This window comes from Rhinatrema bivittatum, chromosome 1, assembly GCF_901001135.1.
Source record: "Rhinatrema bivittatum chromosome 1, aRhiBiv1.1, whole genome shotgun sequence".
Taxonomy (NCBI): Eukaryota; Metazoa; Chordata; class Amphibia; order Gymnophiona; family Rhinatrematidae; genus Rhinatrema; species Rhinatrema bivittatum.
In genome coordinates this window covers 181164903-181192900 of record NC_042615.1, presented here as the reverse complement: position 1 = coordinate 181192900, position 27998 = coordinate 181164903, and the positions used below count along the sequence as shown (strand labels likewise).

The following is a 27998-nucleotide window of genomic DNA, read 5'->3' as shown; positions in this document are numbered from 1 at the left end:
TGGCAAACGTGCCCTGTAGAAGGTCAGTCTGGAGCTTCCCCTATACCAGAGAACTCCCCTGCAGGTTGAGCCCTTGAGGACTGATGGCTGGCAGGACTTAGGTGGGTCCCTAGGGCAATGAAGAGAACAAGAGTTCAGGGGGCATGCTGGGGGTCAGGGCAGGCAGCAGACTGATGCAGTCAGAGACAGACCAAGATTGGGGCAGGCTGCGGGTAAACCTGGTCAGTCCAGGCAAGAGGTCAGGTCCAGGTGGCCGGCAATCAAGGTCAGGTCCAGGCAAAAGTTCAAGATTCAAAGAGTCAGGTCAAAGGTAGATGGAGAAGATCGGGAAACACCAAGGAGTTTATTAATATAATTTGTCATAAAAAGCCCGACTCAGGCCGAGTTTCGCTCTATTTGGAGCTGCTTCAGGGGCTGTTAAATAATGAAAGTGGTGTTTGCCTGTATGCAGCACTCATGCGGATACAATGTCCTTAAAATCCATGTATCGTGTTAGAAAGCTCTGTTCAAGCAGGTTTTTGAAAAAAGCCGGAGTAGTGCATTACCAATTGTCCATACGGATTCCTTGCTGTAAAACTTATAATTCTGTGAGCAAAGCGTCTTGTGACCACTGCAAGCCCACCGGATATATACAGTATATAAGTTTTACAGCAAGGAATCCGTATGGACAACTGGTAATGCACTACTCCGGCTTATTTTGAAAACCTGCTTGAACAGAGCTTTTTAACACATTGCATGGATTTTAAGAACATTGTTTCCGCATGAGTTCTGCATACAGGCAAACATTGCTTTCATTATTTAACAGCCCCTGAAGCAGCTCCAAATAGAGCGAAACTCAGCCTGAGTCAGGTTTTTTATGACTAATTATATTAATAAACTCCTTGGTGTTTACCGATCTTCTTCTTCGTTTGGTCGCTACTTGCAATATTGGATCGGTTTCCGGTTTGTTTCTTTGGACCAAAAGTAGATGAAGACACACAGAGGACAGTGGATGAGCCGGACAGGCCAAGGCACTGCTGGATAAGGAAGGCTGGATGAGAAGGTTGGATGAGATAAGGCTGGACAAGACAGAGACACAGGAACACAGGAACACCGGGACTGTCATGAATCAAGAACAAGAGCAACATGCACTGCGAATACAGGAGATCCAATGCTGAAGCAGTGCTAAGCTGTCTGAGCAGCCCTTATATAGTGGGGGTTGGATGATGTCATTAAGGGTGCCATGAGGATTTCCCCACTGTGGGTCCTTTAAAGAAAGGAGCTGCATACGTGTGCACACTTTAGGAGGGATCTGGACTACAGTGGCATGGCAGCATGTGGAGCTGCACTTGGTGGCGTCCCTGCCGCACTAAAATCAGGGCCTACTGGAGGCAACAGAGTAAGTGCAGCAGCTCGTGGGGCCGGAAATCTTAACAGACTAATTCAATCATTAGTTATGTTTGTGTGAGAAAAGGAGAAAAGTAAAAAAAATAATAAGTTCCAACTTTTCTTTGTCTTTTCTATTTTCTTTCTATGCTTTTAAATTCTAGTGATGGATGTTTTTATTTCAGTGATTTTGGTATTTGCAGGAAAAAGTGTCTTGGATGGACGGCTGCCCTCTTTCACTAGTTTTAACTTCTTTTTCTTTTCCAGTTTCCCTTCTATAGATGGAAGAGGAAGGAATCAGTTTTTTAGTGTGATACTTTTGGTAAGAGCTGTCATCTCAACCAAGTGAACAACCAGCAGTGGCTAGGGCCTCCTTCAGATATTAGGTAATGAATGGTGTATTGTGCATATCTAACATGAAGATCCACTAATGCATCTAAGAGTGTGTTTTTCCCCATGAAGATCATATTGTCAGAGGTTTTCTGGTATATCTCCCGGCCTGTGAAATAGTAGAATCAGATTAGAAACATAGAAACATGGCGGCAGAAAAAGATCATATGACCCATCTAATCTGCCCATTCGTTCAATTTAGTATTATAATTCCCATCACCTCCTTACAGATCCCCTGTATTTCATCACCTCCTTACAGATCCCCTGTATTTATCCCATTAATCTGTTTGTTCGTGTGATGATTCAAAAGGGTTTGAGTATATCTTGGTGGTCCTGGCAATGAGTCTTTGGCTATTAAACTAATATGATGTGAAATGGTATGTTTCTCCTCTCTGCACACAGTTTTCAAAAGAGTTTGGAGAATCTATAGTTTTAATGAATTTCAATTTAGACTGGAAATCTCAGCTCACTATGTTGTGTCTAATGGTGCTGTAGACCTTTAGACTCTGTTACTTTCTTTGTTTTCACTTGTAATATGTTTTGTCCTTACACTGTATAAGTGTGTGATATAGAAAAAAATTGCCCTTTTTGATTCCCATTTTTTTTTATCTGCAGTGGACTGAGTGTAAAGCTAGCTAGGCTTTACTAGAGAAAAGTTAGGAATCTTCTAGAGATGGGAGGTCCATCCCTCAAGTGGGTAGGCCAGCCATAGTAATATAAAGGTGACTCAGAATTCTGAACTGGAAAGGGTTGGAGCAGAGATGTCTTGTAAGAAACTTGAGGAGGCAGCCTGCGGACTGTGCTCTGCCTTGTTTCCACAGGAGAGCTCGCTTTCTCTCTTGCAAGGAAGTGAGGTCATCCAAGAAGATTCAAAGCCCTAGCCTACAGCCAGTGACGGATATAGGAAGAGGAATTTCCTTTTTTTTTTTTTTGCATTTGGAGTCTTGAGGGAAAAAAAGACCTTGGAGAAAGTTTGAGGTGAAGATCCTATCTGCCATTACTCAAGCAACTTGAGCATAGTTTTGGTAATAACTTTTGGGATATTTGCTATTTTGATCTTGCTGAATAGTTTTGCTAAATTTTTGTCTTTTCTGAACCTTTTTGGACTTTGAACATAACAGGTGGTATGAACTGTTTTGTTTTTTTCTGTAGTGATCCCCTGGATTTCACAGGTGACATCTGTCCCCCCACAGCACGAATGTCTGCTTGTCCTGGACACTACCATAAGTGTCCAGTGCTCAAAGGGGGAGAGGGTTCACAAACAATATATATATATATTTTTTTTTTTGCAGTGAACACAAACAAAAGGTTATCTATGCTAAAAAATCCCTCTCTAAGTTTTAGTATATTTTTAATGCATAACTATGCAAATAGGTTAACTATACAAAACAATGACACCCCCCTGGTAAATTGTATTAAAACCTTGAAAGCATGAAACTAATGGCAATAAGAAAAGCTGCACATCTGTCACTACTAGAAAGGAGACTTGCATGGTTCGCTAACTCAGGGCCAGATGTACTAAAGGGTTTTCCCCTTTTGGGGGCCTATGTATAAAATATTTTTCTCCCATTTTCTGTTTGTGGAATAAATGCTTTGTGTGTATGGCAAAAATACCCAGTACATCCGGTCCTCAATGCATTTCACTTAGATTTACTTTCAGCAACTAACGCTTCAACATGCTTTCTCCAGGGGGAATCCCTATTCACTCTTCCTTGAGCAATGGCTGGCACAAGTACAACCCTCTGCTTTCCTCTGCCGAAAAAAGTGTTAGGGGCAGCAGGCATTAATCTCCTCAGCAGTCAGGAGGCAGCATGCACAGCTATTTGTTTTCCTGTTGTTATTAAGCGAGTGTCACCACGGTAACGTAGAGCATTTTGTGTTACTGCTGCTGCAACCACAGCTTCCTTTGACAACCCTGCACTGCTAACAACAGGCCAGCTGCAGATGGTTGGTGTTGGTTAGAAACAAACAAATCAAGAGTTCAAACAAAATGGACATTTTAACAATGTCGCATATGTCTGCAGCTACATATTCTTTTATTATAGGGATTAAAATGAAAGGGTGCATACATCGTTTATCCATATGTACGAGGTCTTTTTATTATTTACAAAATTAAGCACTAATTCTACGGAACTGCTTTCTAAAGTTTATTTAGAAAGCAGGTAAGACAGTATCCCAAAGCGTGAGACACAGGAGCTTCCACAGCACTTTCCAACCTCTCCTCATCCCGAGAGGAATCGCCTTCCTTTCCCCATCACTTAACTATCATCCCCAATTGTCAGAATTAGTCCACCCAAACGCCGACCTCAGGTTTTTTCCGTTCAACTAATAAGAAAAGGACACACTAAAATCACCCAGATCTGAAAATCGGTAAATTGAAAAAAGTTTCCTCGCTGTCCCCCAATAGGGCAAGGAAAAGCCGCCTCCAGAGGAAAAAAAAAAAGCGAGAAACAAAAACCACGCACACAGCCTCCGCCCAATAATAATAACAACAACAACAACAACAAAACCCCCGACACTACGGGCAACCCCTTCATTCACAGAGAGGACAACACCAACTGCCAAGAAAGGAAGGGCAGAGCGAGTCCCCGCCCCCGCGCCGGCCCAGCCGCACCATTCACCAACCTGCGCCTCCCGGCCTCCCCCCCCCCCCCGTTCCCACCTCCCGCGAGACTTCCCTCCCCTCTCCGCCTAACTCTTGGCGCTGCTCTCGCGAGAGCTCGCAAAGTTCCCACGCCTGTTGTGTCTGAAAACACTCCGCTCCTCCCCCCACCCCTCACCCCCAGCACCGCGAAGGACCGGAGGCGGCGGCGGCAGGAGCTGCAGCGGCGGCGGCGGCCGAGGGGGGATCTCGCGAGGCTTGGAGTTTGGGTGAGAGTTTGTGGAAGATGGCGCCTGTTGTGACAGGGTAAGTGTGAGATTCAGGGGCTGCGGTGGTGGAGTCCTCCCTCCGGCCCGACCCTGCTGAAGCTGCGAGCTGCAGAGGGCGAGGGGCGCCGCCGCCTCCTCGGGGACCTGCCTCTCTCCGTGTCGCCTTCCCTGTCTACCGTGGCTTCTCACTGCTGTCCCTCTGCGTGACGGTCCGGCCGTCCCATACTCCCTCCCCCGGCGGCGGAGGAGGGACGGGCTCAGGCTGTGGGAAATAAGCGACCATGTCTGAGGAGCCGTTTCTCGGAGCGGCGGCGGCTCTTCTGCCCTTTCCTGTAGTTGCCGTTACCGTGGGCTTCTCGGGGGAGGGGCGGGGGGGGTTGCGAGTTTGCTAACGACGGTGACTATTGCTCGGGGTTTTCCTGGGACGGGGGCAGGATTAAGGGACCTTTTGTTGTGACATGAGTCGGGAAGTGGCAGCGCCTGTGCTGCAGTCTGCGCCGTCTTTCTCTGCTGTTCTGAAGCAGTTGGCGGTCCGATCTCTCTGCCTCGGTGCGTAAAATAATACAAAAAAAGAAATCTTATGCAAGTTTTGGTAAAGAAGTGCCGAGGAAACTGATGAGCCGTACATTATTCGAGATTTGTTGCTAGCCCAGCGTTCATCAATGGATCCTGCAGGCTTCATTTATTTCCTCTTGACTCCAGGCATTAAGGATGGTTTACGTCCATAAGATACTAACATTGGTTAGGGTGCGTGCCCCTCTTGCATTTTCCACTTAGTAGAAGTTATGTTGGAAATACCTGTTCGTTTTAATGTGGCAAGGAGACATGAAGTGGGAGATGTGATTAAAAGAATGATGATGGGTTTGAGAACTATACTATATTCTTAAAAAATGCAAAATCGTGCTTTTAGGTTGCCGAAATCTAAGGGCTAAATACTGTTTTAGAGTGAAAGAAGTACGGTAAAACCAAAACAGGAGAAAGATCTGGAGTCTCTCATTTTTTGATTATGTTAAGGTGGCAAGTTAGTGAGACAAAGCAGTTTGGAAAGTTAATAGTATACGTGGGTGCATAAAGAGGCTAATGGACTAAACATGCACTAAGAAATATGCACATAAATGCTATCACATTCATGTTAGTACTCCATCAGTGTACTAAAGTAATGGTTCTCCTTTCATTACCTTAGTGTATTTTCCTTAGGATTGTTGTAAACTGCTAGCAAGCCAGTTTGTCATGGTAGCTGTTTCTAAGTGGGGAGTGAGGGGAGAGGGACCATGTCCTGGGCTTTCTCCCCCTCATCCAACCAAATGAAATCCTACTCCCTCCTCCACCTGTTTGAACCAGCCAACCTGCAGCCCCATCCCTGACTTTCATTCCCTAATAACCCTGTTCCCCTCACCAATCCCAAGCCAACCTGCATCTTCTCCAGGCTCCTTGTTCCTCAGTCCTCCCACTCAGAGGTAGAAACATTTTTAGAAAATGCACTTTTATTCAGTTTTTTTTTTTTACTTCCTATCTTCTCCAGCCTAGCAAGGGAGCCTGAAACTGACCTTGGTAGTGGTATCGCCTCTTGGGTCTGACCTGTCCAACAAGCACTAAATTTTAGTCAAGTTGCCTGGGATTTACCAGTACTCCCTGCCAGCAGGAGGATCTTCTCTTTTATTCTGCTAGCTCCAGCACTGTCAAATGTGCACAGTGACTCATGTATGTATGTATTCCTACAATACAGTCTCCATTTGACATTGCTGCAGCTGGCAGGAAGTTAAGATGAAGTTCTCTGCTAGAAGAGGTGCACATGGGGAGGTATCAGTTTTGGGAGGGGATGGTATTAGATATTTTGGATTGGTGGGGTTTGTGGGTTGAGGTTGTAATGATGGGGGGGGGGGGGGGGTGTCATTCTCGAGTTCAAAACTAGGGGGAGGTGGGGGAAGTCCATGTTTGTTTATTATGATTTATTACTCACTTTCCTTCCAGAATATGAAGAGCTATAGGATTATCAAGTAGTTTGTCTTGATATTTGAAATAAAGGAAAAAAAGGAATGATAAATATAGGTACATGATATAAGATACATGGACATACCATTCATGCACAGTGTACCAGAAGCCAATGCTTACAACAGTGGAGACTAGGGGAAGAGTTTTGGAATGAGGGATGTCAAAGGTAGTTGGCAGTGTTTTAGCTTACTGGAAGCAATTATGTTGCTGACTAAGAAGAGTGAAACATAGATACATAGAAATGTTGGCAGAAAAGGACCAAATGGTCAATCCAGTCTGCCCAGCAAGCTTATGGTAGCATCAGCTGTGCCATACAGGTCACCCCCTACTTAGTTTCTCAAACCGTCAGTCAGGGCCCTTGTTGGTTGCTGACTTGAGTTCAAGTCCCCGTTACCTCTTGCTGTTGAAGCAGAGAGCAGTGTTGGAGTTGCATCACAAGTATAAAGCTTATTGGTTAACATCCACATCAGCAAGTTACCCCCATGCTTATTTATTTTCCCAGACTGTAAAACTCAATGTCCTTGTGGGTTGTTGTCTGAAATTAATTTCCCTTTCCCTCTTTTCCCCCCTGTTAAAGCAGAGAGCAATAATGGAATTGTATCAGCAGTATGAAGGCTTATTGGTTAAGGGTAGTAACCACCACACCAGCAAGTTACCCCCATGCACTCTTTTCCTCATTTCCATCCTCTAGGGATCCACGGTGTTTATCCCATGCCCCTTTGAAATCTTTCACCGTCTTTGTCTTCACCACCTCCTCCGGAAGGGCATTCCAGGCATCCACCACCCTGTCTGAAGAAATATTTCCTGATGTTGATTCTGAGTTGTCCTCTCTGGGGTTTCATTTCATGATTTATTTTATTATTATTTTATTTATTTATTGATTTTGTATACCGTCGTTTGGTGAAGTCATCACAATGGTTAGCAAAGCATAGACAAATATGCATGTAAATACAGTATTTGCTAAAATAGTAAAATAGAAACAATATTGCTTATTAAAAGGAGAGTGCAGTATATTCTTATCATAAAAGGAACAATATTATTCATTATAAGAGCAAGTTAAATTTAAGCATTAAAAGAAAATAAATCCCTAATTCTACTGATTTCTTTCCAACGGGAAGGTTTGTCAATTGTGTATCATTAAAACCATTCAGGTATCTGAAAATCTGTATTGTATCTCCCCTGCACCTCCTCTCCTCCAGGGTATACATATTTAGGACCTTCAACCTCTTCTCATAAGTCATTTGAACACCTCCCTATCATTTTTGTTGCCCTTCTCTGGACCGCCTCCATCCTGTCCCAGTCACTTTTGAGATACTGTCTCCAGAACTGAACACAGTACTCCAGGTGAGACCTCACCTAGGACCTGTACAAAGGGATTATCACCTCCTTTTTGTTACTGGTTATTCCTCTCTCTATATAGCCCAGTATTCTTCTGGCTTTAGCTATTGCCTTATCATATTGCTTCACTGTCTTTAGATTGCTAGACACTGAAAGAGCTAGACCTTTGCCATACAATGAAATGTTAATGGCTAGTCTGGCCTGTGTACAATTCTGGTCGCCGTATCTCGAAAGAAGATATAGTTGCGCTAAAGAATGTACAGAGAAGGGCGATCAAAATGATAAAAAGGGCATGGAACAGCTCTGCTATGAAGAAAGGCTAAAGAGGTCAGGACTATTCAACATGAAGTGACGGCTGATGGGGGGATATGATAGCAGTCTACAAAATCATGAAGGGACTTGAACAGAAGTGTAAATCAGTTATTTACTCTCTCAGACAATAGAAGGACTAAGGGGCTTGCCATGAAGTTAGCAGGTAGCTCATTTAAAACAAATGAGAGAAAATTCTTTTTTTACTCAGTGCATAAATTAAGCTCTGGAATTCATTGCCAGAGGATTTGGTTACAGGAGTTAGTGTAACTGGGTTTAAAAAAGGTTTGCACAAGTTCCTAGAGAAGTCCATGAACTGCTATTAATCAATAAGAAATAGTAGCTTGGGATCTATTTAATGTTTGGGTACTTATGACTTGGATTGGCCACTGTTGAACACAGGATGCTGGGCTTCATGGACCCTTAAATCTGACCCAGTATGGCATGTCATATGTTCTGTGTTGGGGAAGAGCTTCAGAGCCTGGGGATGAATGAGGAAAAAGTACATTTGGAATCTATAGGAGCACCTCTTTTTTTATAATAATCTGTGAGAGGGTTTGTAGAGGATCAGTCAATCCTTCAGATAGGTTGGGCCTTGATCTTTTTGTGATTTGAAGGCAATGCAGATGGCTTTGAATTGGGCCTGTTAAGGGATCTTCCTGAATCTACACTGTTAGCCAGTGTAGGTTTAGGAGGATTGGGCTAATGTGGTCTCTGTGGTTGCAAACAGATAACATCCATGCTGCAGAGTTCTGCACTAGCTGTTTTTTGTGGGAAGCCCATGTATAGTGCACTGTAGTAGTCTAGTTGGGAAAGGACAAATGCATATATCAGCATGGCCAGTTCATCCCTCTCCAAGTATGGTTTTATCTGTTTTAGTCATTGGAGGTGATAGAAAGTGATCCTTGAATCTGTGGTGGTTTGAGATACCATTTTTAGTTTGGAGTCCAGGAGCCTTCTCATGTTATGGATCTCAGTTTTTTTGAGAGGGGGTGTCTTGAGCATCAATTTCTAAGTTATCCAGGGGCCAGGGAGAAAATAGTTAAGATTAGTACCTCTGTTTTGCTGGATTTAGCATACATGGGATAGACTAGACATCATGTTGATGGAAGTCCCATGGCATGGTCTCCCTCTGTTCATAAAATCAGCACATTAGCAAGTTACTATAGCTCTGGACAAGAGCTAAATTTCCTTCACAAAACATGTGCATTGAATATAACTCCTGGTGCTGGGGTTTTACTAAGTAACATTTTATTTTGTATGTAGGCATTTTAAGTTTAACATGTTTGTATATGTACTAAATGGAGGACATTTTTCTTCATATTAAGGGCTTAGTAAATAGTGCATTAATCATGTGTGCTAACCACTGTTAACACTACAGAAAAATAAGCAAATACACAACCCTGTAATATACAATTTATTCATAAAGGGTCATAGAAACACTATTTAAATCAAAGTTTGAAGGAACAGACCTTATGCTTTTATTTGCCAAATTTAAAGAATATTAGAAAAGGACTTGAATAAATAATTATTAAGTTAACACATGCACACATCCCATTCATAGAATACATTAAAACTATGTATGGTTTAACAGGATATGGCTTTTAGCATATGGCTTCCACATATTGTATGAATGGTATGTGTGCAAGTGTTAATTTTAATGATTATTAAAGTCCTTTTCTAATATTAATTCAACTTTGCAAATAAAAGTACAAGGTTTAACCACTATTAGTACATGTATCAGTTGTAATGCTTTTAGTACATAAGCTTAAAAGAGATATCACTAGTAGGAAGAAAATAATATTACCTGTGTATAGGTCTGCAATAAGACTCCACTTTACACACTATGTGCCATTCTGGAATTTCTACAAAAAGATATTAAGATGGCAGCGGTAATTCAAAGGAGGGCCACCAAAATGGCGCATAGGCTGCACTATAAGCCATACATGAGACAAGGAAGAAGCTAAGGATATAATCTCTAGAAGAAAGAAGGGAAAAGGGAAATGTTACAAACATTCAAATATCTAGCAGCCTTCAATAATGTACCAAAAGATAACATTTTCTATAGAATGAAAATCTCAAGGACATTCTCATGTGAAGGTGACATGATAGAGGCTCAAAAGGAATATTTATTTATTTTAAGCATTTTATATACTGTCATTCCTAATAAAGATATGAGAAAATACTTGCTCACTGAGAGAGTGTTAGTTGCTTGGAACAGACTTCCAGCAGAGGTGATTAGTAGCCAAAAGGGTGATGAAATTCAAGCATGCATGGGAAAGATCAGACATGGGCAAACTATGCCTACAGCCACTTCCACTCCTCTGCTGTTTCTCGGAGGCCCTGGCTCCTCAGCCAGGTGGGGCTATTATGTCCCATGGTCAAAAAAGTTTGCTAACTGTTGAGAGAGACTCAAAGGAACCTTCATGGCAAGGTGAGGGAAGAGCACTACAGATTGAATAAGACCTCTGGAAGCACAGATGGGCAGATTAAGTGGATCAGGTTGACCTTTATCTACTGATATCTTCTGTGTTTTTAGAACTGTATATAATACATTGTACTTTGTTTCTCTTTGAAAAGAATAGTTAGGATTAATAATGCATTTTTGGTAAAACTTTGACATTGATATCTGTTGTTTTTTCAGATTGTTGGCTGTATCTAGCAACCCCAGTTACACAGTATAGAATAAAATTCTTATTAATCTTTTTTTCTACCTTTTTGTATTTAAGCATGTTTATGCTATTCTCAAAATTATGTGGTGTATTGCTATATGTGTTGAGCAATAGGTCGGAATATTGCTGCTATAAGTCATAGTAAGGAAATTTTTGGTTTTTTCAGAAGCTAAAGAAAAGGTTTGAGTAGGTTTATATTTATATGATCGCTTTTTGTATTAGTAGAGGCACTCCAGTTTCTTGTTGGAAAAACTCCTCCTAGTGAAAAATGCCTTTAAATTGTTAATTCTAGGATCATATACGGTAATTGTTTCAGTTTTGCTTGGCAGACTTAACTGGACTTAGTGAAGTTGCTAACTTTTTCTGAGGCATGGAGGGGAAAGAAGCTCTGGTAAAGTTTACCTTTATAGGTGTACTCCAAGCAAAATCAAAAACAGACTGTCATGACTTACAGAGAATAATATTTTAATTGGAGTGCTTTTTTTACACCAGAGTTTGTGCAGTCCACCTATTGTAGAAACGGAATGCACCTGCATAGGTGTATTGCATCTTGTGCTATCCATGGTTTATGTGTCAGCCCTTAAAACAGACAGATCCGTTTAAAGTTAAAAGAAAAAACAAAACAAAAAAACAGCATTGCTAATGTATCAGTTTGCCTGTATTTCATTTTCTTTAATTTGAAAGTACTTTTCACTTCTTTGGATTATCCATAACAAGATCAGTGAGACACTAGTCTCGGTATCCAAATGCCTCACAACAATCATTAGAGACCTTTGTTTTCAGTTTTGATTTTATTTTTCCTGGAAATTTCAATGTTAACAATAAAATAAAACAGTGACAAAATGACTTTGTTATAAGAAGCAGGAGAGAACTCAGTGGGGAAAAGTAATTTTTCTCACTGATTTTTCTTTTTATAACATTGAAATTCTCTAGGGAAAAGAAAATCAAAATTGAAAATGAAGGTCCCTATTATAAGTTAAGATGATCAAAATTATAATAAGTAGGGGTGGAACATTTCTGCCTGCCTATAAATTAGCACTTGTTGCTGACCCAGTCCTGTCTCTTCTGAGGTCTGATTTTGCAAGATAGCTGCTTCTACTTTGGAAGGCCCTGGCAAGGGAATAGTTACTGCAGCCTGGGGCTGCTCCCTGTGAACACAGAGAAAACTAGAGGGTAGGGAAAAACTCGCAATGCAAAGAAAAAAATAAAAATGGACAGGGCTAGAAAAAAATTTGTTGCCTAAAATTCAGTGTTTGCCGCTGATATCAGGGGCTTGGGCTGAGAAGCCAATGTCAGGGACATGGCCCGGGCTGAGAAGCTGCTGCCGATGTCAGGAGTGATCTGGCGAGAGCCGAGAATCTGCTGCCACTAACTGCAGGGCCCAGGCTGAGACTTCATAGTCTGGATCTGCCTTGTCTTTAAGCTGTGTACAAGTGTGCTGAAAGGTGACTGAAAGGAGTTAGGAGTGGAAAAAGTGGAGAGTAGTAGGGTTAGTGCCTGGAAGGAGTAGAAAATAGATAAGATAGCAAAGAAAAACAAAATTATAAAAATAAAGCAAAAAAATAAATAAAACTAATAGACAAAAAAGTAGACAGTAAAAGAGCAAAATTAGAAGCTTCCCCCAACCAAAAGAAAAAAAAAAAATCAAAGGTGGAAAAAACTAGTGAAAACATCTGGCTTCTAAAACTTTTGTCTTGCTCCTTAAGTTTTGTAAAATTATGACTATCTGGAGGGTGAAAGAACACCCAAGCTAGAAGAAATCCCAAAATGGCAAAAAGCAAGAAAACAGAACAAAAAAATAAGAGTAAAAATGAATAAAATAAATTCTAAAATATAGACTAAAGAAAAAGATCAAAACTCGAACAAAAACAATCACCATAAGAGCAAAAAAAAAAAAATGGTTATAAGGAAAACCTACATTTTGTCTTGGCTTCTAGAAAATTTTGACTAGTGCTAGGACTTTTCATCTTGGAGAAGAGACGGCTGAGGGGGGGATATGATAGAGGTGTTTAAAATCATGAGAGGTCTAGAACGGGTTAATGTGAATCAGTTATTTACTCTTTCGGATAATAGACTAGGGGGCACTCCATGAAGTTAGCATGTGGCACATTTAAAACTAATCGGAGAAAGTTCTTTTTCACTCAACGCACAAGTAAACTCTGGAATTTGTTGCCAGAAGATGTGGTTAGTGCAGTTAGTATAGCTGTGTTTAAAAAAGGATTGGATAAGTTCTTGGAGAAGTCCATTACTTGCTATTATTTCAGTTAACTTAGAAAATAGCCACTGCTATTACTAGCAAAAGTAACATGGGATAGACTTAGTTTTTGGGTAATTGCCTGGTTCTTATGGCCTTGATTGGCCACTGTTGGAAACAGGATGCTGGGCTTGATGGACCCTTGGTCTGACCCAGTATAGCATGTTCTTATGCCCAAGTTTTCTAAATATTGTTCTGTCCCTCGTAATTTTCAAATAAGTGTATAAAAAAAGCAAGGAACTTGGCATATTAAAATGCATTAATATATATATAATTAATCCATAAGCTTAGTGAACATTTTGGTTCTGAAGTCTGACTTTATGGATTAAAAGTATTCTTTGATAAATTTTTGGAGTACCCGATCACTTTTTTTCTCTGTTAGAACTACCACACTTCTTGTTGCATGAGCTACCTCTTGAGCTATTTGTGCTGTATTCATAAATTATATGTATCTATGTAATGCCTGCATGGGCCCTGATGAGGGTCAGCATAGTAAGTTCCCTGATTTACTTGTATTCCTAGTAGTGGGGATAGATAAGTGGGTGGTCTTTGAAATTATAAACATAAATCACCTAATACCGTGTTCAAGGTAAGGCCTATAGGCCAATGACAGCTTCTGCAGACCACTAGTGTGGCCCCTGTTAAATGTGCAATTCAGAGTTTGCAGTTTTCCCCCCTATCATTGGGGCTGGAGGCGGGGAGAGAGCTCGGGCCAGTGCTGCAAAGTAGGCCATCTCAGTAGACCTGCACTGGCTGAAGAGAAGTAAGGAGGCAGGGAGGAGGTGATAGCGCAATGATGTAATTGCCAGCATGTCAAGACAAGAGGCGGCACTTGTGATCCTGTGTCGTGACTGGTCTCCTGCACTCTCCTGGCAGTAGACTACAGTAAGAGGCTACTGTGGGGGTTGAGGTGGGGGGAGCGGTGTTGGTTGAAAGCTGCTACTGCTGTGTGGTGAAGGGTTCAGAGGCTGTTATGACCATATGGGAGGGGGGGTCTGCTGCTATGTGAAAATTGAGGGATAGGCTGTGATTGCTGTTTATGGAGGGAGGGGATTGAGAGGGATGCTGCTGGGGATGGGTTGGGGGAGTTTGAGAGAGACTGAAGACATAGTTGAGAGAGTGTGGTGGCACAAGGAAGAGGAGGTTGAGAGAAAGGTAGGGACATAATAGTGTTGGGAAGTGCTAGTCAATAGTATTGTTGGCCCGTGGCCCTTCTCATGCCCATTAGGATCCAAAGTGGCCCTACTTAAAAATTAGTGAAGACCACTGACCTAATGAATGAAATTTAATTTGTTTTAGAGATTTGCTTTAAAGTGCTAATTGAGCTATCTGGAATACTAGTGGGGAAAGTGCCTGCATGTATGGGACTGGAATGTAAATTATTCATTTGATGATGTGATATATTTGAAAGAATTAGCAAGATCAATTCTAGCTATAAACAAGCTTTCACTTCCTGCTGATTCCTCAAGGATTTCACTATTGATGTAATTTGTTTTTCAGATCAATTAAACATTATCTACCACTGAGACTAAAACCCCAAACCATACACCTAGGACCAGATTTTGGAGTTTTGACCCATTTAATGATACCTGTGGTTTCATTAGGCTCTTCTTCCATTCTGAAATTTAAAATATGTTTGCAGAGTACACAGGAACGACTGTTCTTATATTGGCTGATTTGCTGTAATATATTTCAGTTCTCAGGTTCAGGGGTGGGATCCAGGAAAGGGTCATAGAAAACATTTCAGTGGGCTGGAAAGTAAAACCTTATTCCAAAAATAAAGAGTAAAAAACTGATCTGTTGGGCTTTTATTTTATCTTCTAAACTAGTTTTCGTTATTTTGTATCCAAATCTTGGGCGCATTAACAATATAAAAGTGTGAGAAGAAATTCAATATCTAATTTGGTCTGGGCTTGATTCTTTGTTGGCTTTTGTGGCTTTCAGGTAATTCTCCAGTGGGGCGCAAAGAGAAAAAAAATTTAGGGGTGCTGACATGTGGCTAAGGACCTTCATTTTCAGTTTCTTTTCTTTTTTTTAATTTTCCAGGAATTTATCAGGGTTTATTTTGACAAGGAAAAAACAGGAGTAAATCGGAGGAAAATATGACTCGTTGTTTTTCTGGGAAAATATTGGAGATAATTTTGGTGGAAAGAAGCCAGCACATTAAAACAATATTAAACATATATATTCTCCCACTCACCCATTCAGCAGCATCCCTATCTCTACCTCCATCCCCTGCCTAGCATGTCCCTTTCCCTCTTTCCCCTCCCCATTGCAGCAGCAGTAATCCTTACTAGTGGTGGTTCCAGGCTTCTCCTCTCTCCTTTGGCAGCACGCTTACTGAAGCTCCCATGCTCTGCAACACTGCACGGCTTTAGTGCGAGGCCAAGGAGTTTGCTGGGAAATGCTTTTGGAGGGCATGGCCCGCTCACAAATGCTGCATTGGTGCCTTCAAGCTGCAGGCACTTTGGTTGCCTAGAAAGAGGGGGAGGTGGGACTTGACATGCTGCAGGTGTTTTTGGCCTGCACTGGCTGGCGGCCTTGAGACATTGTGAGCTGCTCTTTATTTAGCCAAAAATTAGGGTGAAAATCGGTTTAAACTGAAAATGAAGGACTCTACATGTGGCACATGTCCCCCTTTTTTCAGTAGTGCAGAAGAAATTGAGGCTTTGATAGTTTTCTTTCTGTAAGATAAAAATGTTATTCCATTAGGGTTGCCAACTGGCTCCAGATTTTCAGGACAGGTTGTTCCAGTTCTGATTTTTACCCTATTGCATGCAGGGATTTGTAACCTTACTTTTCTAAGGACCTGCAATAGGGAAATCAGAACTACAACCTGAAAATCTGGACCAGTTGGCAACCCTGTAATTCCATGTGTGCAGTAATCGATCAGAAGACTAAAAGATGCATTATTCGTTTGTTATCAGTGACCTTTCATAACACATTCATGGCCTTTTGTTTGAAGTGTCAGCCAGTGACTTAGCTATTCTTCGATTATGCCATAAGGATAACAATTTCATTTTCTAAAATGTGCTTTTTTTTTTTTTTAAAGAGGATTTTTTTTTTTTAGGCTTGTGAAAATAAGGAGCTGATGCCATTTGCCAAAAATATGGCACAGTGTGGCAGGCCATGTGCTGAGTTTGAATATTTGTCTGTTGGTGAATCCTCATGCTTGCCTTTTTAGCGGTGATTGTTTTGTCATGGGTCTCTCTTGCACCTACCTGTTCCACATTCTGAAGCAGCTTTGTTTGAGATTTTGATAAATATCCACTTGGGGAACACTACCATATTCACTTCATTTGGAAGTTGAATTGGATTTTGAATTCCATTTTTAATGGTTAAATTGGTGTGCGCTAAGCGACTGTGCTACTTGGTGACAGCATATTCTGTTGGATTAGAACCATTAGGCCGATCTAGTTTGCCCTGTTTTATTCCTGGTGTGGGGCCATAAAGCCCACTTGATTTCTGATGTTTTCTTCACTTTCTTGTAACTGGAGGTCCAATGGCTTTAAAGAATGCATTTTAAAAAGCTCATGGTGAAAATATCAACTAGAAAGACGATTTTGTCGTGGTGTAGGATGTCTCTCTTGCCTCCCCCCCCCCCCCCCCCCAACTTTTATAAAGTATTCTGGTTCTTAGGTTTCTCTCTAAATCTGATATTGCCGTTGAAAAATGTCAAACATGGGGTAAAATGTTCCATACTTTTCTGCAGGTTGTACTCTATTGGATCTATCTTGTTATAACCTTCTTAAATGAATGTTGGAATAGCTCTGCCTTGTATTGCAGTTCTGGAATCCAAAAGGGATCAAGGGATCATACTTATCCTAAGGTGGTTTCTGTTTGACTGCAAAGCTTGCACCTCAATAGTAGAAATTTAGGTTTATGTGCCACCTTGTAATAATTTGAGGGAAAAGAGTAGCAAATGGAACATTCAGAGGTTGGTTTTAATGGTTAAGATCACTGAATATTCATTTGCAAAGTAGTGTTTAAAGTAACTCACCTGCTGACATAATGGGAGTTCTGCTGCTATTAAGTGTCAATGTAAAAAGTCTTTCTAGGACAAAAAACACATTAGGATGTCATCCTGGCAAATGGTTCATGATTCAGGTTTGTTGTGATTCTGACAGTAGGTCTTCCAGTGGCTCTCATGGGGCTCATGGTAGTTAGTTTTTTAATCATGCAGTTTGAATTTCCACAGGCATCTGACATTCTTTCCCTTAATAACAAAAAATAATTGTCCAAATGGGGGTAGTTTGAAGTAGGTTGAATTTAATGGGACCAAAGACATCTCTAACCAATTTTATTTTTACATAATTCTGATAAATCAATATAAGGATAAAGGGAATCAGGGCTGGGAAATTTGCTGGACATAGATTACTTGGTAACTAATATTTTGAAAAGCAAAACATTAAAATGAAAGAGAAGCAAAAATATAAATTAAACTAAAGAGAGCATAAAATAAGAAAAGACAAAATAACCAAAATGATGACAAAAAAGTGAGAGAACAGTTAGGAGAAAAATTTGTCTGGCTGCTGCCCAATAATATTTTTCAGTGAAACATGAATATTAAAAAAAAAAAAAAAGTTAAAATTGCAGAGGTCCTAATGGATGATTGAATTTGATTCAGGTGTCACATGCCTACTTTCTTATTCCTGTCAGAACCAGAGGTTAAAAGGAAACTGAAGCTTGACTTTGGAAGCTGGGGACAGCTGTAATTCTGATTGCCAACTAACTAGATGCTATGGAGCTTTTAACTGCCATATGTTAGCTTTCTGAAAAAAAAATATTTTATACTATTGCAAATTATTACTGGGCAGTCCTCAGAGTTTCTATACCCTTGTATTACTCAAAGAGGCGTATCAACATAAACCATACAAATATAACAGGCAGTGAAATTTGCTCAAGTTGGCTTACAAGCACAGCATTTCATATTCAGGCACAAATTGAGCTTGCTTAAAGAGCTTGCAATCTAAGATAGTGCCCGAGTCGATGTGAGACATCAACTTACCCAAGTTCACAGCAGGTGGCTGTGGTTAAAATGAGACTTGAACCCTGATTTTCTCTGGTTTTTAGCTTATTGCTCTAACCATTAGGCTACTATTCAAATGTCTTACAATCTAAGGACCCGATGTAATAAGGTGTAGGTTAAAACTGTGCGCTGAAACTCAGGGTGTTGTCTAATGAGCCTCCTCCAGTCTTTTTTTGTTCGAGCACCAACAGAGACTTGAATCTTTCTTTTTCTTTCTCTTTCTCTCTCTTTTTCCTTCTGTGAATGTCTTAATGTTTTTCTTTAACGAACATTTTTACTTTACCATATCAATTAAAAATAAACATGAGGTAATCAGATTTAAAGATTGTATTTGTGGCAGGAGAATGTCTACCGATGGACAGAACCCCTGCTACCACTGCCTGGGACCAGACGACAACCAAGTCAGCTGTTACGATTGTGGACAGATGCCCTCTCGTACATAAAGGTTAAGGGCCTAGAAAATGTAGGAACTGCGTAAGTCTCTCGGAAGCTGCAGTTGCTCCTCTTCCTGGACCACCATCTCATCTGCCTCCCCGGGTAATGAGTTGAGCAGGAGCTACTCAAAAGAACTCCTCTTTCGGTGGAACAGACCATAATCCTTGGGGTTGAGTAAGAAAAAGTATGTGTTGAAGAAGTGCCAATCTGAGGAGCCCACCAGACCAGCTGTGCAAAAAGGATGGCGTACTGTTGATATATGGTGTGTTGGTGCCTTTGAAGCAAACGTCTAAGGTGTTGAGGGCACTAGTAAACACTGAATACCAACAACAAGAGAAAAATCTTTATTTTTTATTATAAGATATTTCATAATAGGAGCAGTGCAGCTTACCAGACAATGCAAAGTAAATTTTGCTCAGTTAAATATGCTGCCTTCTCTAAACTTGCGCACCAGTGGGTTAGTTTGTTTGCATAACATTTTCTAACTGATTGGCATTTATAATTTTATCTCATGTATTAATAAGATTGGATTCTTGTAAGTTATATCTTTTGTATACTGAGCCCAGCAGTCAGAAACGAAACTCAGTACTGACCTTTGACATACTATCTAACCTTAAGGCATAGTTTTAGCATTTCAATAGTCTTGGCTTGTGCTGTTATCTTCCTGTTTTTTCACTGCCAAAACTAGTCTGGCTTCACAGAGAACCACCTCATTCAAGCCTTACAAAGGAACCATCAAAGCCTAGGACATTGGTGTTATCTACGCATAAATCCTTGACGTGTTGAGCCTGGTATACGAAATGGAGTGGTCCTCAACACCTTTACCATTAGGTTGCTCCATTGTCTGCATACTGCTGCAGTGCTTCCAACACAGCTATATGCTGGCATGCACAGAATTTTGACAGGTGGAAGGGAATACAGTACACCTATTCCCAACAATTACACCAACAAGATTATTGGAACAAGGACTATATCTGGAGACTCCAGATCCCATTTGATCTCTGGTACCTCTCACATCTAATTGATCTCCAATTCAAATTTTGCAGAGCTCAGAAAATGTGCAGAATTCCATTCTGGCATTGGAAAAGAATGTTCCATCATCCACATCAGGATAAATGGCATGTCAGCCCCTTGACCAGACAACAGAGTTGGTGAAGGATTTGTTTACTTCTTTAATGGATAAGAATAAGGAGGGAATCTTCCAACTTCTTTCCAGGATGTCACATTTACTCCCACAAGAGGGAGACCCAGTATACTCTGTTCTGGTGAATATTCTATCAGAATCACAGTGGGGTGGTTTTAGTCCACAGCATTTACTTGCAGCAGAGTCTACTCAGTCAGAGGATGTCCACCAAGAGTCTATACCACTTTGAGGCAGCAGAGGATGCTGCCACCTCAGTCTCCTTCATCATTGGGGTCCTGGCTCAGTGTTCCCACACTTCTAGGCTCTGAAGAATGGTCAATGGGGGATCCCTTCTGACCCCCTCAAGAACCTTCCAGTACACTCGTCTCCACCAGAAAGGCACTCGGAATAAATGTCCGTAAAGACAAAAATCTGCATGCCAATGTCTTAGGCCTCCTTCAAATTCTGGGAACTCTGGTGGAGCCAGCAGCAGTCCCAGTCCATGATTGCCTGCAGCAATTGCAAATCAGAATATGGGCAGCTATTTCCTGTGCCCTGGTAGCACAGGAAATAGAGTACACAAATCTCCTGGTTTTGGAATAGTGTAATTATCCAACCAATAAGTTGTGGTAGAACCAACTCTTAAGAGTAAAGAAAACGAGGATATATTCAAATGCTTTGCCAGGGAAGGACCCCAGCTACTGGGCAATTTTGGTAAAAAGGTATTTCAAAGACCTATGCTTAATACTTGCATTTCTACTCACAGATTCTACATGGCTCAATTCTTATACAATCGTATACAAAAATTGAAACCCATTCTTCCTCCTGGTGAAGGTGAAATTGCATACCCTCAAAACGCTCTTAGACACAGAAGGGTGTTTATGCCATCTTATTCAATCTATCTTTGAAGCATTCAGTACTACAATGTGCACCTCCACAGCATCCATTGGTACATGCCACATGACTTGATTGAAGATGTGTAGTCTACACCATGATGTCTACAAGAAGTTGGCCACGTCCCATGCCTTCCTGATCACCTTTTTGGTCAAACGTTTAGAGAAACAGTTGCTCAAGTCAACGGTCCAGATCCTCTCCATGGGACAGGAACAACAGTCTTCTGCAAGATGCCTTTACTACACTTTTAAAAGACCTTTATTACCAGACACACCCACTTCCAGCAATTCTATTGTTAAGGGACGTCTCCTGCAAGAACTTATCCAAACCTTTTTTTTGAACCCAGCTACACTAACTGCACTAATCATGTCCTCTGGCAACAAATTCCAGAGCTTAATTGTGTGTTGAGTGAAAAAGAATTTTCTCTGATTAGTCTTAAATGTGCTACTTGCTAATTTCATGGAATGTCCCCTGGTCCTTCTATGATCTGAAAGTGTAAATAACAGAGTCACATCTACTCGTTCAAGACCTCTCATGATCTTAAAGACCTCTTTCATATTCCCCCTCAGCCGTCTCTTCTCCAAGCTGAACAGCCCCAACTTCTTCAGCCTTTCCTCGTAGGGAGGCTGTTCCATTCCCTTTATCATTTTAGATGCCCTTCTCTGTACTTTCTCCATTGCAACTATATCTTTTTTGAGATGCGGCGACCAGAATTGTACATGGTATTCAAGGTGCGGTCTCACCATGGAGCGATACAGAGGCATTATGACATTTTCCGTTTTATTCACCATTCCCTTCCTAATAATTCCTAACATTCTGTTTGCTTTTTTGACTGCTGCAGCACAATGAGCCGACGATTTCAAAGTATTATCCACTATGATGCGTAGATCTTTTTCCTGGGTGGTAGCTCCTAATATGGAACCTAACTACAGCAAGGGTTATTTTTCCCTATATACAACACCTTGCACTTGTCCACATTAAATTTCATCTGCCATTTGGTTGCCCGATCTTCCAGTCTTGCAAGGTCCTCCTGTAATGTATCACAGTCCGCTTGTGATTTAACTACTCTGAATAATTTTGTATCATCTGCAAATTTGATCACCTCACTCGTCTTATTCCTTTCCAGATCATTTATAAATATATTGAAAAGCACCGGTTCAAGTACAGATCCCTGAGGCACTCCACTGTTTACCCTTTTCCACTGAGAAAATTGTCCATTTAATAATCCTACTCTCTGTTTCCTGTCTTTTAACCAGTTTGTAAGCCATGAAAAGGGCATTGCCTCCTATCCCATGACTTTTTAGTTTTCTTAGAAGCCTCTCATGAGGGACTTTGTCAAACGCCCTCTGAAAATCCAAATACACTACATCTACTGGTTCACCTTTATCCACATGTTTATTAACCCCTTCAAAAAAATGAAGCAGGTTTGTTAGGCAAGACTTCCCATGAATAAATCCATGTTGACTGTGTTCCATTAAACCATGTCTTTCTATATGCTCTACGATTTTGATCTTTAGAATAGTTTCCACTATTTTTCCTGGCACTGAAGTCAGGCTCACTGGTCTATAGTTTCCCGGATTGCCCCTGGAGCCCTTTTTAAATATTGGGGTTACATTGGCAACTCTCCAGTCTTCAGGTACAATAGATGATTTTAATGATAGGTTACAAATTTTAACTAATAGATCAGAAATTTCAGTTTTTGAGTTCCTTCAGTACAGTAGGATGCATACCATCTGGTCCAGGTTATTTGCTACTTGTAGTAGGCCAGACTGACAAACTAAAATCTTCCAGGTTCATAGTGATTTGGTTCAGTTCGTCTGACTCATCACCTTTGAAAACCATCTCCGGAACTGGTATCTCCCCAACATCCTCATTAGTAAGCAAAGAATTAATTTAGTCTTTCTGCAATGGCCTTATCTTCCCTAAGAGCTCCTTTAACCTCTCTGTCATCTAATGGTCCAACCGACTCCCTCACAGGTTTCTTGCTTCGGATATATTTTAAAAAGTTTTTATTATGAGTTTTTGCCTCTACGGCTAACTTCAGTTCAAATTCTCTCTTCGCCTGTCTTTTCAATGTTTTACACTTAACTTGACAATGCTTATACTTTATCCTATTTTTTTCAGATGGATCCTTTTTTTCCAATTTGTGAAGGATTTTCTTTTGGCTAAAATAGCCTCTTTCACCTCACCTTTTAACTATGGGCCCTGAGAGACAATCCCGGGCTGAAACAAACATAAAAAAAAAAAAGAAAAAGAATCGCCATGAAACTGAAACTGACAACGGAGGGAGTCCTCAGAGAGAATGAGACCCGCCCACAAAATGACATCATCATGCTAATGGCAGAGCCGGTAAAAGACGCCGTTCCATCGGGCAGCGAGGGTGAGGGGCAGCCCACTAGCATCGGGTGCCCTGAGAGACAATCCCGGGCTGAAACAAACATAAAAAAAAAATGAGAAAGAATCGCCATGAAACTGAAACTGACAATGGAGGGAGTTCTCAGAGAGAATGAGACCCGCCCACAAAATGACATCATCATGCTAACGGCAGAGCCGGTAAAAGACGCCGTTCCATCGGGCAGCGAGGGTGAGGGGCAGCCCACTAGCATCGGGTGCCCTGAGAGACAATCCCGGGCTGAAACAAACATAAAAAAAAAATGAGAAAGAATCGCCATGAAACTGAAACTGACAATGGAGGGAGTTCTCAGAGAGAATGAGACCCGCCCACAAAATGACATCATCATGCTAACGGCAGAGCCGGTAAAAGACGCCGTTCCATCGGGCAGCGAGGGTGAGGGGCAGCCCACTAGCATCGGGTGCCCTGAGAGACAATCCCGGGCTGAAACAAACATAAAAAAAAAAATGAAAAAGAATCGCCATGAAACTGAAACTGACAACGGAGGGAGTCCTCAGAGAGAATGAGACCCGCCCACAAAATGACATCATCATGCTAACAGCAGAGCTGGTAAAAGACGCCGTTCCATCGGGCATCGCGCGCCAAAGGGGCGCGACAAAGGGGCTTTCCCCTTTGTGCTCCCCTTCGTGCTAACTTTCGTGCTTTATGTAAAATAAGTTTAGTTATGTTTGTTATTTAATTAACCTCTATTAATCTGTCTAAAAAGTTTGCTTTTACATTTTTAATTCTAGATGTTCTATGTATCCGACTAAGGAATTATATTTCCTGCTTGTTCAGTTTGCAATGTAAACCGGCCTGATTTGCATTTTATGCAAGAAGGTCGGTATATAAAAATTATAAATAAATAAATGTCTGTAATCGTTTTGCCTTCCACCTTTCTTAATGCGTGGAATACACCTGGACTGCGCGTCTAGGATTGTATTTTTAATCAATATCCATGCCTGTTAAACACTTTTAACCTTTGCAGCTGCACCTTTCAGTTTTTTTCTAACTGTTTTCCTCATTTTATCAGTTTCCCTTTTGAAAATTTAGTGTTAGAGCTATAGATTTACTTATTGTCCCCCTTCCAGTTATTAGTTTAAATTTGATCATGTTATGATCACTATTGCCAAGTGGCCCCACCACAGTTACCTCTCTCACCAAATCCTGCGTTCTACTAAGAATTAAATCTAAAATAGCTCCCTCTCTTGTTGATTCCTGAACCAATTGCTCCATGAAGCAGTCATTTATTACATCCTGGAACTTTATCTCTAGCAAGTCCTGATGTTACATTTACCCAGTCAATATTGGGGTAATTGAAATCTCCCATTATTATTGCACTGCCAAATTGGTTAGCTTCCCTGATTTCTCTTAGCATTTCATCATCTGTCTGACCATTTTGTCCAGGTGGATGGTAGTATACTCCTATCACTATACTCTTACTCCTATCACTATACTCTTACCCAATACACATGGGATTTCTACCCATATAGATTCTACTGAGCATTTAGTCTCTTGTATGATCTTTATCCTGTTGGACTATACCCTCCCGGACTTAAAGTGCCACACCCCCAACAAGTTGATCCTCCCTATCATTGCGATATAATTTGTACCCTGATATAGCACTGTCCCATTGGTTATCCTCCTTCTACCAGGTCTCTGATGCCAATTGTGTCACTCATTTACTGCTATACACTCTTAACTCTCCCATCTTACTTCTTAGACTTCTGGCATTGGCATACAGACATTTGAAAGTGTGTAGAGGTAGAAGACCAAATGGTGTCTGTCAGGAAACCATCAACTAGGAGAACCTATGGATTTAAATGGAAATGGTTCTCTGCACAGTGTGAACAGAGTTCCTTGAATCCGATTGTATGCAAACCCAAAGATTTACTGAGGTATTTAATCTTTCTGCTTCAGGACTTAGCGCCTCATCAGTAAGAGTTAGCTCAGTGCCATTGCGGCTTACCATGCTTAAGTTGAGGATAAGCCAATCTCTATTTATCTGCTAAATTCAAATTTCATGAAATGCTTATGGCTTACTAAAACTCCAGTTGTGAAACAATCTGTTCCATGGGACCTAAACCTAGTTTTGGCACAACTCATGAAGCCACCATTTGAGCAGTTGGCTTCTCTCAGGTTTCTAACGTGGGAAGTAATATTTTTTTTGCAGTAATGTCAGCAAGAAGAGTCTGTGAACTTCAGGCTTTAGTTCATTATCCACCTCATATATAATTCTTTCACAACAGGGTGGTACCCCATACCTACTGCAAGTTTCTATCAAAAGAATTATCCACTTTCCATATTAACCAGGCTATTATGTTTCCCATGTTCTTCCTGAAGTCATATTCATATCTTGGACAACAGTTTACTACTTCTCTGTTTCGTAAATCAACAGATCAAAATACTCTTCTAGCTTTTGATAGCTTCCATCCACACCATTTAAAAATTAATATTCCGACTGGACAATTCCTCAGACTTCGACGCCTGTGCTCTTCCACCACGGAATATATCACACAAGCTCAACATATGATAGTACGTTTTCAAGAACGAGGATACCCATACAAAATATTAAAGAAGGCTTATAAACGAGCTCTTTACATCAATAGAGATTTACTGTTTCTCCCTCATACACACACACAAGATTCTACAGTAAATTGTATCTTACCCTTCTCCTCATCTAGTAAAACTATCTCTGCACTCATACGTAAACATTGGACAGCACTTGCTTTAGACAAATTTTTCAACTCAGCATTAAGATTCACGTACCGCAGAGGTAGAAATTTGAGAGATATACTAGTACACACAGTAGGACATCCAGTTAACCGAATATATGAGGGAGGGCTAGACCATGTGGCCATTGTTCAGTTTGCCAACACACATACACACTCACACTAGTCACACATCCGCACACCAGTCGCATATACAAGTTGAGTGGCACCTCGGACTGTGACACGAAGGGGGTGGTCTACGTCATCACTTGCCCTTGTCAACTATTATATGTGGGCAAGACACAACGTAGTATAAAAACCCGTATAATTGAACACAGATCAAGCATTAACATCAGCAAGGAGAATGCTCCACTAGTTGCTCATTGGATAGAACAATCACACACAATAGATCACTTAAAATTTTTTGTACTTGAGGTCGTTTTACCCCCTGTTAGAGGAGGGGATTTTCCCCTTATTCTTCTACGGCAAGAACAACGATGGCTATTTCGACTGAACACAATTTCACCACATGGTCTCAACAGTGAGATCGAGTGGAATCATTTTCTCTAGTCCCTAGCTGCACGGACTATACTGCACAGCTCAGTTTATCCCTTTAGCTCATGTCATCATGTTCTCTGTTATACGTCATCACGCTAGCGGGGAATACCCAGTAGCAGTCACCATGTAAGGATAATGACGTCGGCACGCCAGGCCGACGCTCATTGGATAACAAAGCCGGCAAACAATTAGGGTGATTTTCGCGCTCAAACGAAGCGCTTTTAAACGTAGTGGTAAGAAGCAGTAGTTGCACTCCTATTAGAAACTATGACAGTCAGACACAGGTATGTTGTTTGGAGTTGTTGACACTGGGGCGGATTTTCAGAGCCCTGCTCGCGTAAATCCGCCCAAAACCGGGCGGATTTACGCGAGCAGGGCCCTGCGCGCCGGTAAGCCTATTTTACATAGGCCTACCGGCGCGCGCAGACCCCGGGACTCGCGTACGTCCCGGGGTTTTCGGAGGGGGGCGTGTCGGGGGCGTGTCGGGGGGCGGGCCCGGTCGTCGCGGCGTTTCGGGGGCGTGTCGGCAGCGTTTTGGGGGCGGGTAGGGGGGCGTGGCTACGGCCCGGGGCGGTCCGGGGGCGTGGCCGCGCCCTCCGTACCCGCCCCCAGGTCGCGGCCCGGCGCGCAGCAGGCCCGCTGGCGCGCGGGGATTTACGTCTCCCTCCGGGAGGCGTAAATTCCCCGACAAAGGTAAGGGGGGGGTGTAGACAGGGCCGGGTGGGTGGGTTAGGTAGGGGAAGGAAGGGTAAGGTGAGGGGAGGGCAAAGGAAAGTTCCCTCTGAGGCCGCTCCGATTTCGGAGCGGCCTTGGAGGGAACGGGGGGAGGCAGCGCGGCTCGGCGCGCGCAGGCTATACAAAATCGATAGCCTTGCGCGCGCCGATCCAGGATTTTAGTGGATACGCGCGGCTCCGCGTGTATCTACTAAAATCCAGCGTACTTTTGCTTGAGTCTGATGCGCAAGCAAAAGTAGGCTGATCGCGCTTCTTTTAAAATCTACCCCACTTTGTATAACTATGCTCTTGGACGCCAATTGTCTGTAAGGTACTAATTTCAGTTCCTGGTCTTATATGTTTGCGCTTTCAGATATTGTTGAATGTATTCCCCCCCCCGAGGCAGCCGGGAGGCGAAACACGGGACCGTGTTGGGGGATTTTATCTAAGGAATGCATTTTGAATAAGGAGTTGCCGTGATGAAACATTAATAAATAATTGATTTGAAAATTTATCCAGGAACTTACTCTATCCTTGCACTTGTATTTGTTTGGTCAAAAAATGCAGAGCCATTGAAAGGACTTAGTGTATGGAGGAGTTGCAGAGGCAAATGTACACAAGGGGAAAATAATGGAGAAGCAAGTTTTCAGTAGTCAATACATCTAGCAGATTACATCATTTTCATAGGCTTCAGAGTATCTGCTTTTCTTATTTAAAAGTACACTTTAAGCTTTATAATGAGTTATGGATACAAGGAATAGCCTCCCAGTGAGGTGATAGAGGCCAAAATAATGCAAGAATTAAAAATAAAATAAAATCATGAAGTACAAAAGATCCCTAGTTGATAGGAAGTGAAGGTAAAGCTAGAGTACAAGGAGGCTCTGTTGTATTGCAATGAACTTAGATGGACCTGGTGGCATTTTTTTATGCTGTCAAGTTCCATTTCTGTAT

The 27998-nt window shown here is 41.6% G+C and overlaps 1 protein-coding gene across 1 annotated transcript in view; it reads left to right on the top strand.

The window, feature by feature from the left end:
- The first annotated feature begins 4483 nt into the window (after window positions 1–4483).
- RBPJ (recombination signal binding protein for immunoglobulin kappa J region) overlaps window positions 4484–27998 on the top strand; it is a 316830-nt gene continuing 293315 nt past the window's right edge. Inside the window, exon 1 of the mRNA XM_029589784.1 lies at window positions 4484–4663. Coding sequence (XP_029445644.1) covers window positions 4644–4663 — 20 coding nt within the window. The 5' untranslated portion in view covers window positions 4484–4643. The remainder of the gene's footprint in view (window positions 4664–27998) is intronic.